General features: G+C 38.4%; 1 protein-coding gene across 1 annotated transcript in view; it reads right to left on the reverse strand.

Moving 5' to 3' along the window:
• The window catches only part of PTPRR (protein tyrosine phosphatase receptor type R), a 282,554-nt gene extending 269,236 nt beyond the window's left edge, over positions 1–13,318 (reverse strand). The window contains exon 1 of the mRNA XM_004053566.5: positions 12,913–13,318. Coding sequence (XP_004053614.2) covers positions 12,913–12,970 — 58 coding nt within the window. The 5' untranslated portion in view covers positions 12,971–13,318. The remainder of the gene's footprint in view (positions 1–12,912) is intronic.
• Between the last annotated feature and the right edge of the window lie 772 nt (positions 13,319–14,090).

A 14,090-nucleotide genomic window follows, 5' to 3' on the forward strand; every position in this document is an offset into this window, starting at 1 on the left:
AGAAACCAATAGCAAAGTAATTGTTCTGTTTTTATAGTGCTAGCTCTGATCACTTCTATTTAAGAGAAGAACCTGAATCCCATTAGAGTAAGGGATGATTTTAATCACCTTGTAAAGTTTCCTCACATGTTTTTTCACATTTCCCAAAATATTCTATTAGGAAAAGTGGCTCCTCCTTCCACTGTCAGCCCAGCATAAATACTCTGGATATCCCTTACTTCTCCCTGTTTATCCATTGAAAGTTGAGCTGAACAGTGTAAACCTCTATTTGGGAGTTACAGAATTGGCAACCGTTTCAGGAAAAATCCATTGTCTGCTATTTGCTGGTGGTAAAATTGCAATGAAAGGGGTTCATGTTTCCTGATTTTTACCCAGCTTTAATAGAGTTACTTTTCATTTGATAAATATCTATTACAGAGTGGAACATAATACAATTAAAACGGTACCTTGGGACAATGTGACTAGACATAAGTCATGAAGAAAGAATGAGCATTAAGACCTTGGGCCTCAGACTCTGCTGGAAAAAGTGAAATGTGTGCCAGCTGAGGTATAGCAATCAGATGTCCCCCAGTTTCTGAAATATTGAGTCAAAGGATACTGGGAGGAGAGGTTGACAGGAGTGAATGCTACTATATGTTAAATGTTATACAGCCATTAAGAGAGGACTATCAAACTACACCCTCTGGGAAAAGGCAGAAAAATGCTCATATGGCTAGAAAGCTAAGACTGCAGAAATCACAGGAGTTCAGTTCTGTTTGCACTCACTGAATAATGAAGTAGTACATTTAGAAACTAATTCTATACATCGTTCATTGTTATACAAACAGCTAAAATATAATTGTTTTCAAATAAAGATTAGAAACTTTCTCCATTGTTTTCATAGCAGAGTTCTCCAGACAACTTAAAAACTGGGCTCCAATTTTAAGACAAAGGAAAAAAAAAGTGTCTGTTTTAAGAATAATTCTCATAGCAGATTAGGAATTATACTAAAACACAGCAAAATGAACATTAGAACACATAAATATTAAAATCTCACCATAGTAATGATACTACAGAGACATAAATGCTTATATATTAGGGGAAGAGGAAAGTGGGTGTATTAGTCCATTCTCACGCTGTTAATAAAGACATACCAGAGACTGGGTAACTTATAAAGAAAAAGAGGTGTAATTGACTCACAGTTCCGCGTGGCTGGAAAGGCCTCAGAAAACTTACAATCGGCAGAAGGGGAAGCAAACATAACCTTTTTCACATGGCAGCAGGCGAGAGAATGAGTGCCCAGAGAAGGGGGAGGGAAGTCCCTTATAAAACCATCAGATCTCGTGAGAACTAACTCACTACCACGAGAACAGGATAGAGGAAGCCGCCCCATGATTCAATTATCTCCACCTGGTCCCTCCCACAACAGGTGGGGATTGTGAGAACTACAATTCAAGATGAGGCTTGGGTGAGGACACAGCCAAACCGTATCAATGGGGAAAGAGGTCTGTAGCTGGCCACTTGAAGAGATCCCTGTCCTGGTCTCCCTTGCCTGTGTTTTGGGATTTGAGGGGCACTTGGTAGACCCTTTCAACACTGCTATTCCATCTTGTTCTTGCTCCTTCATCCACCATTTGAAATTAATGGCACTGGGCTAAGGCTCTGCTTTCTAATGATTCTTTGAAAAATGAAAATTAAGGAAGGGCCATATAATTAACAGCTATTCTTATCTGAAGTAGATCAGTGTAGCATATCCTTTCTGAGAAGAGATCTCTCCTGGAATAGGAAGCAGCAACTACCCAGTTTAGCTGAGGGTGGAGAAGAAAGAGAAAATTGGAGATTGAAGCTCAGATTAGAAACATAGTTCCCAAGTGCAAACTTCAAGACATGAAGGGCTGGTGGAGGGAGGACCTGAGGGGCACTGCCAGCAGTGAGAGCTGATGTTGCAGGGTGAGGTATTGGGTACCAGAGGCACAAGACAGGCCTGGACTGGCAGGAATTGATCCTGCACCCACTGGGAATTCGCTGCAGACTCAGCAAAACTTAACCCAAGGGGAGACAGGACACCTGATTCCCTAATTGCATGTGTGAGAACTCTGTTTGATTTCATAAAGTGCATACCCTCCCCCACCACACACACATCAAAGATATGTGGACAGGATTTTCAAATTGGAGTATGCAAATTGTGCACAGGCATGAAGAATCACTGTCCAGATCTTCAGCTTTTTTCTAAAATTGATCTGCTTCAGAATGTACCTATAGTCAGGGACACATTTCATGCTGGCACTCCTTTCCAGAACAAAGCTTTTCATCAAACTTTACAAAAAAAAGGTACACCTGTCACTTAATCTGAACTGAATTTCTCCATCAGGGTAGAAAAACTTCTTCGAGTCTCCACTCAAAGGAACAAAACAAAACATTAGTATAAGCAAAGCCTCTGTTAATCAGGGCCCCCTTCACATAAACTCATTGTAGGATATCAAACTTTCCCTGTCTAATACATATTTCTCTAAGACTGAAAGTCAGCATTAGAAGTGGAATGTTTTGGCCTTTGTTGGATGTTGTGGATTCATATAGTCTGTAGAGTACGGTAGCAGAAGTGATGATACCGCATGTCCTACCCAATCCCTGAGACTGACAGATACTTTGTCAGAAGAAAGGTTGCCCGTGGTGGCAGTGCCTCTGGTGGTTAGAGGTTTTTTTTCTCTTATATACTTGTTTTGAAAGCAGCATTTAGTTTCTTCAACATGAACTTGCTAATTATGAGCATTTAAAAATTTATAAGGCAAAGGTTTTACTAGTATTTTAAAAATTGGGACATGCTTATTTGATCTTCATAGCATATACTCTTCACAAACGAAGGTTTTAGAGTGATTTTTTTTAATAGGTCAATAGTCAATGTGCACCATTTTTCTTTTTATATTTTCTTTTCATTGGTCTTATATTGCAGCTATAGGAAATACAGGACCAATGAAAGTTTTCACATGTTAATACAACTCCTACAACTACTAGTATTGAATATAGAATATATTCAGTGTTCCAGGTTCCATGCTGCAGGGTCTTATACATTAGCTTTTTAAATGGGAGAAGATGGGATTCGAACTCAGGTAGTCAAATCCTAGAGCCCAAATGTTTTTTTGTTTGTTTGTTTTTATTGTACTACATGAGTTAAGGCATATTTTTGTTGTTTCTGAAGTATAAGCATGCCATTTCAAAACATTTTTCAATCCTAAAAGGTAAGGCAATTATCTTACAAAAGCACCTTGGGTAGAGTTTAGCACATCAAAGGGATTTAGGAAATACTCATTTGTTATCTCCTTCCTGTCTTAAAAGGAAATATATGTGTCTTTTCCATATGAAATTCAATGCTTGTCTTGAGAGGAAGACTTTTTATTATATATCTGTAGCTTCAGTTAATGCTCAGATTTAGGAGTTACAAATAACATGATAAATTTATAATTTAAGCCCTCTAAATGTCAGGCATTCCCAGTTTGAGGAAATAAAACAATCAAAAGTAACCAATGAATGCCTGATGGGAAATCCTGATGCTCTAGAGGTACAGAGGTTCCCAGCAATGCCAAGAGACATGCCCAAATGCCCAAGGGGACCAGGCTTGTGAGGACTCATGAGAATTGCCCTAGCGAGCTTCTTAAATGTCATGAAATTTTCAGAGGCACTGAAACAGCTGCCAGATGTGTCTCTGGATTTGCATGGAGAAGTGAAGCATCATGAAAAAGTTTCTATAACTGAATTCTGAGTTTTCTTGTGAACTATGGGTCTCCAAGGGAGTCAAACTGAAGCTATAAATAATAGGTCACCTGAGGTAAAATCAGCAGCGAGAAGAGTCCTGGAAAAGCAGGGTCAGCTGAGTACCCTGGGTTTTAGGGGAGTAGTGAGTAGTTCAATGAATAGGTTGTGGCTGCATGTGACCTTTTCCATTATGTTCTTCCCATACCCATGCCCCTCCTTCTATCCCTTTACATTCAAACACCCCTGTCTTGGCTGGTGTCTGCAGAACCACAGGCAGCCTTCCACATGGACCTACAGCCCAATGGTCTAGAAATTCCATGGGCTACAAATGGTAAATAGGATAGTATCAGTTGGTCAGTAGACAAGAAGAATGGCCAGAGGAGTAGACAACAGATGGGAAGCCTATAGACCTATGAGCAGCATCCCTGGTCCATGCTTGAGCTTTTCACCCTTTGTGGGTCCCTAGAGGGATTAATTAGGAAGATGTATCCTAGGACAAGTCTAGACTGCCTGCTAAGCAAGGCAGTGCAGTAGGAACTAGAGACTTCAGATTTATGATGTTTATGTAAATGTTACACATTTTCAGTCACAATCAGGCATATCCAAGAGAAATTTGTATTTCACATTCATTTAAGTAGAACTTGCTGAAGACATGATGCTAGAATTCATGTTTAGATGAAACTTTTAGAAAAGGCATTGGGAGAGATATCTGCAGGGAGGTAGATATTTTCGAGCTTCATAGTCCACTACAAACCTGCACATATGCTCAGGCTCCTGCCTATAGCATACAGATGAAAGCGATCAAGAAAAGGCTCAACTGAAAAAAAAAAACACTCAGAATCCAGAATGTATCTAGGTGTGTATGCTTACCCAGTATTGGCATAAACATAAAAAGAATAAGAAATTCCTCCAAGGTACAATTAACCATTTATCATCTCCTTAGTCTAATCACATAATGCCTAACACTTCTATGACACTCTCTAAGACTGCAAGTTTGGATATATTATCCCACTTAACTCTCAACTACTATGGAATTCTGCTAAAAAGTTATCTAGAAACATGACATTTCCCCTTGTTTAAATTTTCTCCTTTCTTCTGTTTAAGCTACTTTATTTTCTTCAGGGAGAATTTTAAAAATACCACCTTGAGTCAAGAAGACAAACTAAATTGCTTATGATTGAAAGCCATACATTTACATTAACGGATTGATGGTCTTTCAACCTAACTAACTCACTATGATATTATGCTTGATCATTTTTCCCAGATAAGTGAAAGTCACCCAGTGGTGAACTGATTCTGTGCACTTATTGCTTCCTTTTCTCTCCAGTATGCCTCAGGAATTGGATCATTAGTACAGTGAAATAGCTGTAGAGTCTTGCTCTGTACATGCTGCTGTACAGTCTGGTGAATCACTGTGAGATGCTTTTACTCTGTGCTCATTAAATGCTCCTTTCCAAAGAATCAGTAGTTTAGGACTGCCTGAGGCCAGTCTTCTCATTTAAGTCAGAAAATGGACATTGCTTTAGATCTGAAAAAAAGGAAATAAAAAAAATAGAAATAGGAAAAAATAATTTATGTCCCCAATGAACTTGGCATTTGCTAAGTTCTAGACTGCTGCATAATATAAACAATAGTTTTGCTTTGTTGTTGGCTCACGTGGCTGCAATTTTAATGGACATCAACATCTTAATATATTAAAATCAAATGAGATTTGATTATGAGGAAAGTTTATGCAGTCATTATGAATAAAAATGATTTAAGTGGAAAGTGCTAATGTTTACAATATAAATTTGCTAATTGTCTTTTTGTGGCAAATATCATTACTATGGTAGGCACTTATAGTTACATTATATGGTACATAAGCATTAGGAAATTTGATCTTAAAATAATATTTTAGCATTACATCTTTATTTTTCGAAACTACTAACATCCTTTATGTTGGGAAACATCAATGCTACTCTAAGTGTGTCAGCATTTGTAAATGCCTTGGAGATGAAAAATGCATTCATGGGCCAAGTAGAATCTTTCAAATCCCCTTTTAAAGGAAAAAATGGCTTTCACTAGCTTTTGAATTTGACTCACAGAACAACTTTTAAGATTTAACAATAAACTTGCCATAAAGTATAACATCCGTGTTATCTCTAATACTAATGGCAATGAATGGGCTTTTGATTTGTGATCTGATCATCTCACATAAAGCGATTTTTAAATAATTCACAAAATAGTCTCCATTCTTCAGGTGTAAGAATGTCTTCTATGAGAAAAAATATGTGGGATCCAAAAACTTTATGGTTCTATAAAGACTGTATACACACAAAATAAGAGAAAAAATATATACAACCACTCAAATATTCAGACATTTTGTGTGATGATTTGGTTTTTAATTCAGAGAGAAAAGGAGGGTTGAATAATTTTTGGTCTTGATTTATTGAAGCCACTGTCTCATACTCCCACCTGATTTTGAATGTGTAAATGTCTTGTATTTGCTATAGGTAGATAATAACCAATCAGTAATCAGGATTAGGAGTTCCGGGTCCATTCTGTAGTGGACAACTATCATGCTACATTGTTTATCTAACTCTTTGAGCTCTTTAAAGTAAAAAAAAAATCTCATTCTATTCTTAAGTAGTACTGGAAAATCATGCAAGAATGTCTATCCTTCTAGAAAGAGTTCAGCACACAAGTACACTGCAAATAGCATCATGCCCATGGGACACAAACTTATCTTATGGAGTGTATTTACATAGAAAATTTTCTGTCCCATCTCCATTTTCTTGTTGTCAATAAGTGTAAATTGCACTAAGGTAGTAGTAAAGTCAATTATCTTCTTTATGGTCATGAAGATGAGATATAATCTCTTGGTCAATGTAAATTAATTTATCACAATTCATTTTACCAAATACATTTACTATATGTATTCATTCATTGAACACTTACTGATGCCATATTAGGTAACAAGCATAGTTCTAGGGAATAAGTATATAGAAATAAAGCTGCAATTGTGTTATTGTTCTCAAAAAACTTCAGTATACAGGTTAAGTACATTGACAGGGGAATATACAGGATTGAAAAGGGAAATGTAGGAGAGCTACTTGAATGAGGTGAGTCATCCAAAAAAAAAAAGAAGATTCTCAAAGTGGGCTATGCCTGATCAACATTTGAAGTTGGAGAAAGAGTCATCTAAAAAAAGGAGCAGAGTATTGTTATTTAAGATAAATAGAACAGTATGTGAAATGATTCAAGACATGGCAAACCAAAGGAAATTTTTTCTTAGTGTGACATTAGTGTGCAAAGGAGGGCAAGATGAGAAGACTTCATCGCAAAAGACTGCCTTGCTAATGAGTTTGGAGTTTATTCTAAAAGAAAAGGAGATAGCTGTATTAAAGAATTTTTTGGAGAAAGAATATGATCACGTATGCTTTTAAGAGTTTCACCTCCGACATTATTACAAAGAAGAAATTTGATAGGAGGTCATCACAAGATATTATGTGAGAAATAAGGATCTGTCTCAAGGCAGTGACATGATCATGGAGAGTGGAGAACATCTTATGAGAAGAGTTCGAAACCTTTAAGATGAAAGTAGCAAAGGGATGATCTAGGATCAATTATTTGTTTCAGACCTGGGTCATTGTGAGGAATCCTGGTGTTATTCACAATCTTAGGGAATATTTATCAGAGTAATTGTGTTGAGAAATGTTGAGTAAAAACAGTTGTATATAAGATTATTGTGGGGCCAGGTACTGTGGCTCACACCTATAATCCCAGCACTCTCTGAGGTTGAGGCAGGAGGACCGCTTGAGCCCAGGAGGTCGAGGCTGCAGGGAGCCATGATTGCACCACTGCACTCAAGCTTGGGCGACAGAGTGAGGCCCTGTCTCTAACAACAACAACAGCAACAACAACAACAACAAAAACAAAAAGATTACTATGGAATATACAATGACTTCTAGGTAATTTTAAATATAGAACCAGAGTTCAGGGGAGATAACTGAGATGGAAATGTGGATTTTGGAATCTTTGACGTGCAAGCCTGAGTATAATTATCCAGGGAGATTGTATACAGAGAAAAATAACAAAAAATCAATGACAAGCTGTAGAGAGCACTAACCATTAAATAATACACAGCAGAAGACCTAAAAGTACAAATTGAGAAATGGCTGGAGAGATAAGAGGGAAGCTAGGAAGTAATGACTGTCTGTGGAAGTCAAGTGAGGAAAAATTTTAAAATTCAGAAAGGGGTCAAAATAGATAAGTACTATAGAAATGCATTGATAACAAGAACATACATTACAATAACCTCTTTAATTATGTTCAACCATAGGATGATAGGATGAGGAGTGAAGCTGATAGAGAAGTAGGTGAGAAATAAAGAAGAAAAGGCTGAGAGTGCATAATGCATCCCAGAATTTTTACAAGGTGTTAGGTAGGATGTGATTTTCAATGGAATATGTGAGGTGCTATTCTATTGGAGGTGCTAGAAATATGTCATCTCCAATATACATATTCCTGTGTCTCTTAAGTACCAAAGAAGCAAATCAGTTTTTCCTAGTGTATTAGACTCTCTGTTTGTAAATCAGCTGATCCCCGTAGCCATTCCTACATGTACAAGGCATTTCACTGAGAAGTGAAAATGTAGCCAATCAGCAAAGCATTTGGGCTGCACAATATCTGGCAATCAGTTTGAAAGACTTTTTTCACTGAGTTGATTAGTAGTTCTGGTCTAACACAAACCCATCCTTTATTGCCCTTCAGTTCACAATGACAGCAAAATCTGTTAGAGATAGTGTGTTTTGGGGACATGTGAGGCAACATGAGTTTTGGACAAATGAGCTCTGTTTAAGTCCATTCCGGAAGTGGCTAAGTGGACTATGTGTGTTTTTTGTGGGTGTTAAGAAGATATTAAATGCAAAAAGAAGAGACCAGAAATATCACTGTATTATGTTATTTATTTAACTTATTTATTTAATCTTTAGAAAGATTTTATGTCAGGAACTGCCCCCAGGTACTAGGTAGCCCAAGACCTCCAATACATGCAACAATAAACAAAACAGGCAAAAATATGTGCCCTAAATGGGCTTACATTTTAATACAGAGAGGGGAAACTACAATAAACAAAAGTAAAATATATTGTATGTTAGGTGGTGAAGACCTCTGGGGAAAGAAAAGTTAAGCAGGGAAAGGGTGCTAGAATTTTTATCTGGGTGATGGGGGGAAGGGAAAATGAAATATGAAATAGGATAACCCCATTAACAAGGTAATATTTAATTAAAGTCCTAAAATTATTGTGGGATTAAGCTGTGGAGATACCTGGAGAAAGAAAAAAGCAAAACAGTATGAAAGGGTGAGTGCCTGGCATCTTCTAGAAACAGAAGGATAAATATGGCTGGAGAGAGGTAAAAAAAGAAGAAAGTAGTGAGAGATAATATCATAGAAATAATGTGGAGAGAGACTCTAGACCATTGTAAGGTCTATATTGAGTGATTTTCAATAGGAAAAACAAATTCTGGAGTTCTAAGGAACATCTTAAAATCTTAAAATATATCACTTACCTGTTAGTCTATCCTTTCTTTTGAGGGTGGTACTTCTGCAAATCACCTCCCAGATCTTCTTGGTACTATCATAGAATATCTTTCTTCTCAGAGACTAAGGAAATTGACTATGCACTTCTCTGAGAGTGAAGAGATAGTTTCAGGAGATACATTGAAGGCAGTCTTTGTGCCATTCAAAAAGGCTGATAGCAAGAACAACACGGAAATTTGAAAGAACCTTTTCCAGAACTCAAAGAGAAAGCAATGGATTGAAATCAGTTTCTGTATTTTGTTAGCAAAACATTCCCTAGGAAAAAGAAAGCTTTCACATGAGAATTTTTAATATATCTCAAAAATGTACTCTTTTGCAACTAAAATACAACCCTATAAATAATATCTCCTCAAATGGAATATGCTTCTTTGGACAAAGGAAGAGGAGAAATGCTGAAGAAAATAAGCTCTGTGGATCTTCCACATATTTTTTTACCATTCGTATTATTGTGGTGGCTTTTAATTGCCTCCTTGAATATTCCTGAAGTGGTATTTTCAACTGGAGTTTATATATTAAACTGGTTCACGAAAGAGTAAAGAATAAGGACAGTTAGGTAAAAAGTATTTTGCACCACTAACTTAATCAATGGTGGCCTCACCTATTGTAGAACCAGTGTATAATTTTATATAGTATACAACCACGGGTCTGGAAACCTGGGCTTTTATCCCGACTATGCTATTAACTACCACTTTAATACTCTAGATCTTCATTTTCTCACCTGTAAAATAAGCAGTTGGATGGACAATAACCACAACTTCCTTGTTAGGCCATCTATAAAAATCGGCTGCCATGGGTAGAGTAGTGTCCAGCTTCTCTAACAAGAACCATGCTTAGTAATCCTTTAGTGTTAATTTACCCAGAGATGCCACTTACACAGCACGGTACCCACTCCTCATTTTTCTCCCACAGCTGTTATAGACCACAGTACTTCTCCCTAGCCAGAATCCGAGTCATAATCTTCTTTTTTCCCCCGACGGTGTCTTAGGCAACCATAAGCAAAATAATGGGAGATGGCACTCAAGTTGCAAGCAGTTTGCTACTTATGATTACAGGCATGGTTATATTGAAGGCAACTGTTCCTAATATAGCTAAAAAGAACACTTACATCCCGTTAGCCCATTCCTCCCATCTCTAAAGCATTATAAGATGTCATCAGTTCCACCAGCATAAAGCAGTTGCTGATACCCCGGGCGTAACCAAAACGGATCAATTAGCTTTACAGTTAAAGAGGCCTGAATGTATAGAATTCATTTCCCTTCTTTATGAAGTCGGCCTCTGTTCTGAGAGAAAAGTCTTCCATAAAAGTAACAAACTCACACCTTCAACAAGTAGAGATTAATATCTTGATTTCTTGATCTTTGTCATCCCATCCACTTATTTTCTTAATCTCCAAATGTATAGAAGCTTAGACCAAGGAGCTGTGTTTGTTTTAGTTCTGATTAAATGCCCTAACAATGTTATTAGAAAACTGTGATAAATTTTAATCTGATGACAGCTTGTGACCCACAAATTGCTGTTTAAAATTAAAATGCATTTAAAATGAAATTGGCAAGAGAACTATAATATTAAACTTACAATCTGCTGTGATAAAACACCAATGTATTTTACTATATTAAATATGAATACAATGAATAGTATCTTGCAATTGAAATATAAAAATGTCCTTAAATGCATTTTCTTATTAAATTAAAATTGGTTGATTAATCTTACTTTTTATCTTTGTTTTGCAAATTAAAAAGTTGAAGTAGAGATGGATTGGATTGGCTTTGGTAATATACCCTTTGGTAGAGCTCCAGGTATAATGTAGGGCTACAGGCTTCTAGGTTTCTTATCTGATGAGCAAAAGTCCTCATTTTTCTCATCCCAAATATTCATCTACAGTAAATCAGACATGTTTTTCACATGCTTCAGTTTATTTATAACTTTTAAGGTATAATTACTCAAGATGTATCAAATGTGATCTTTAAACTTTTTTATATGTTAGTTTTGAAAAAATGACTACACTGATATTGTTGGCAGACCAGCTAAATCATTGCTACCTTAGTAAGAATTGAGATTTTTCTGTAATGAATGTTTGTATCAGTCTATTATTAAGCAATACTATAAATAAAACTCAACCCAATGTATATGTTTTCATCCCACATTTCAGCATTGAAGAATTGTATGTGGTAATGAAATAATTCACTACAGCTGTTTGCAAATAATTTAATAATCAAGTCATAGCTATTTTCTGGTTTTCAAAATGTACCAAAGAACTATTGAAAACCTCACAATATAACATCATAATTATAACAATTAGCATGTGTATTTAATAATAGCTTTAATAATCCTATGCATTATTTGCTCAAAAGATTCATGATACATTTAAATAATAGCATTAGCTGGAATAAGAAAGTACCATATTTCACTCCCACTATTGTACACAGAGAATAAAATTCACCCACTCTTTTAAAAAAGATACTGCAAGGATTGTAATTTCAGAACAATTATTTTTACTCATTATCCCTAGAACATAGTATACACTCAGCAAATGTTGCTTGAAGGAATGAATGGATATGTGTGATTGGATGAGAAGCACACTCAGGGAAAATGCCTAGTCTCTGGTTGTTACAGGACTACTGCATGGACAACTGCTGTCACAGTAGGGTTTCTAAAATCTCCCTGCCATATTTTATTTTGGTTCATGTGTGTGTGTGACAATGATAAGGAATTCAGCCTAGCAAGTCTCTCTGCATTAAATAGAGGTGCTATGTATGCAAAAAGCAGGGACACCACATATAATATCTCTCAGGTACTTCCCAAGGTTTGCTTCCTCACGAGACTTGATATTGATTCTGGTGCCTCAAATCTATTTATATTTGGGAGCAGTCTCACTGTTACTCTTGGCTACACCTTATCAAGTCTGTCCAAGGGATAGTGCCTAACCCAGGGTTGTCAGCTTTGGAACTGTAATTTTTTTTTTTTTTTTTTTTTTTAAACGTGCCAGCGGACGCTAGCCATGGTGCTGAAAGAGACAAGAGGATTCTATTTGAAACCTTTTCTTCCTCTTATTGGTTTAGAAAATTCGAGTGACAAGAGCAGGGGCCAAAGGAGCCTGGTGCAGCATCACTAATGTGAACCATGTATTTCGATCTTTTGGGCGGAGATGTGGTCCATCAGGTTACAGCCAATGCCTTCCTATGAGCGCTCGCTAGACCAAGAGACCTTATGAATGTAGTAGCCGCTGCAGTAGAAAAGGTTACATCCAGCAGGATGTCTTATCCCTCTCCTGAAAAATTGACAGTTAAGTGCATAGCCTAGAAACAAGAGCAGGGAATCTAGACGGCGGGGAGGCGAAGGGGGGAGCAAACCTGTATTCATATTGAAAATGTTCACTATTTTCGTATAAGGTAAAGAAATATCAAGAGCTAATTTTAGGTTAAGTTTTCGGCCTCAGTTTTCCAACAGGTGCACGACTCCCTCACCCCTTCCCTGTCAGGTACTGTCCTGTTTTACCTTTCTAGAATGGCTTTCTTCGCAAGGCAAGCTTTTCCTAGAGTCCTTAAGCATGTGCAGTTTCCCATTTCATGCACAGCTCCGGCTCTAAGCCTGGCAACCCCTTACCTGCAGCGTGAAGATTAAGGAGCAGGCACAGCGCAGGGAAGCAGACTGCTCTCCGCATAGTGTTTGCATTGAGAGGTGGAGGAGAAACTCCACCACGACCCCACTTCAGGTAAAGTGCTATTAGAAAGAGCCACCGCCAAGGGTCTTCTAGTCTCCGGGATTCAGGTCCTCGGCTGGGGTTTGCAGAGCAGTCAGTCTGTGGCGCCGACAGAAACCAGCACCAGCTTCAACCTCCCTAAGAGAGGGAGAGAGGAAGAGGAGTAGGAGGTTGCGGGTAAGGGGAACAGAAGCGCTCAGAGGCGGCAAATGCCTGGCCTTCTGGACGCCCAGAAGCCAAGGCGGAGACGGCAGGGTGGACTCCGCGCCAGCCCAGCAGCCCAGCAGCAGCGCCGCGGCTACTGAGCATGCCCAGCGCCGGCCCTCACGAGGCAAGGGAATTTCAAAGTGAAATTCCGCTTCTCCGGGTCTTAGCGGCGGCTTGGAGCAGAGTAGGCTCCATCGCTGGGGTGGTGGCTGGGGGTGGGGATGGGGGTGGGGAAGGGGGAAGTGCGGGGGAGGCACTTGCTGTGGTTACTAGGGACCCAGCGTCCATCACAAATCCGAAGGTGGGGTGTAGCTGAGTGAGAGTAGATGGGGGCACGACCAGAGGAGTCAGAGGAGGGAGCTGATGACAGTGTCAACCATGCCACCCACCCTACTCTTTCCCCAAATCTTGATTTACACGTGGACCGAGCTCACTGCTGGGAATTGGCATTTGCAGATTGACCAGCTTCCCAGGACTCGCCTACAGGAATAGAGGTGTCTTCCACTGCTAAGCATTCTGGCTGCTTGGGGGAAGCGTTCCCAAGGCAGCTTGCTTGGTGTAAGCAGTAACCATGTATCTTGGGGGTGCCTTCGTCCTTCCTACAGCTTCCCCCTCTTTGCTTCTCTTTCCACTCTTTCCAGCTCGATGACTGTATTTAAACTTTCTTCTGACTCAAGTCCTCACAGTGACAGAAAGAAGTGAGACGATACTTTTAGACTAGTAGAATATATCCATGTAATTGAAGCAAAAGAAGGCACCTTTTTGTTTCGTGGAGGTAATTAACTTTAGTTTCCCTTTTACTCTTTAAGGTGAAAGATAATAGATCACGTCAGTGCCTGGACTCATCCGGCCCAGCTCTGTGTCTCTAGGGAGG

Source organism: Gorilla gorilla, chromosome 10 (assembly GCF_029281585.2).
Source record: "Gorilla gorilla gorilla isolate KB3781 chromosome 10, NHGRI_mGorGor1-v2.1_pri, whole genome shotgun sequence".
NCBI classification, from domain to species: domain Eukaryota; kingdom Metazoa; phylum Chordata; class Mammalia; order Primates; family Hominidae; genus Gorilla; species Gorilla gorilla.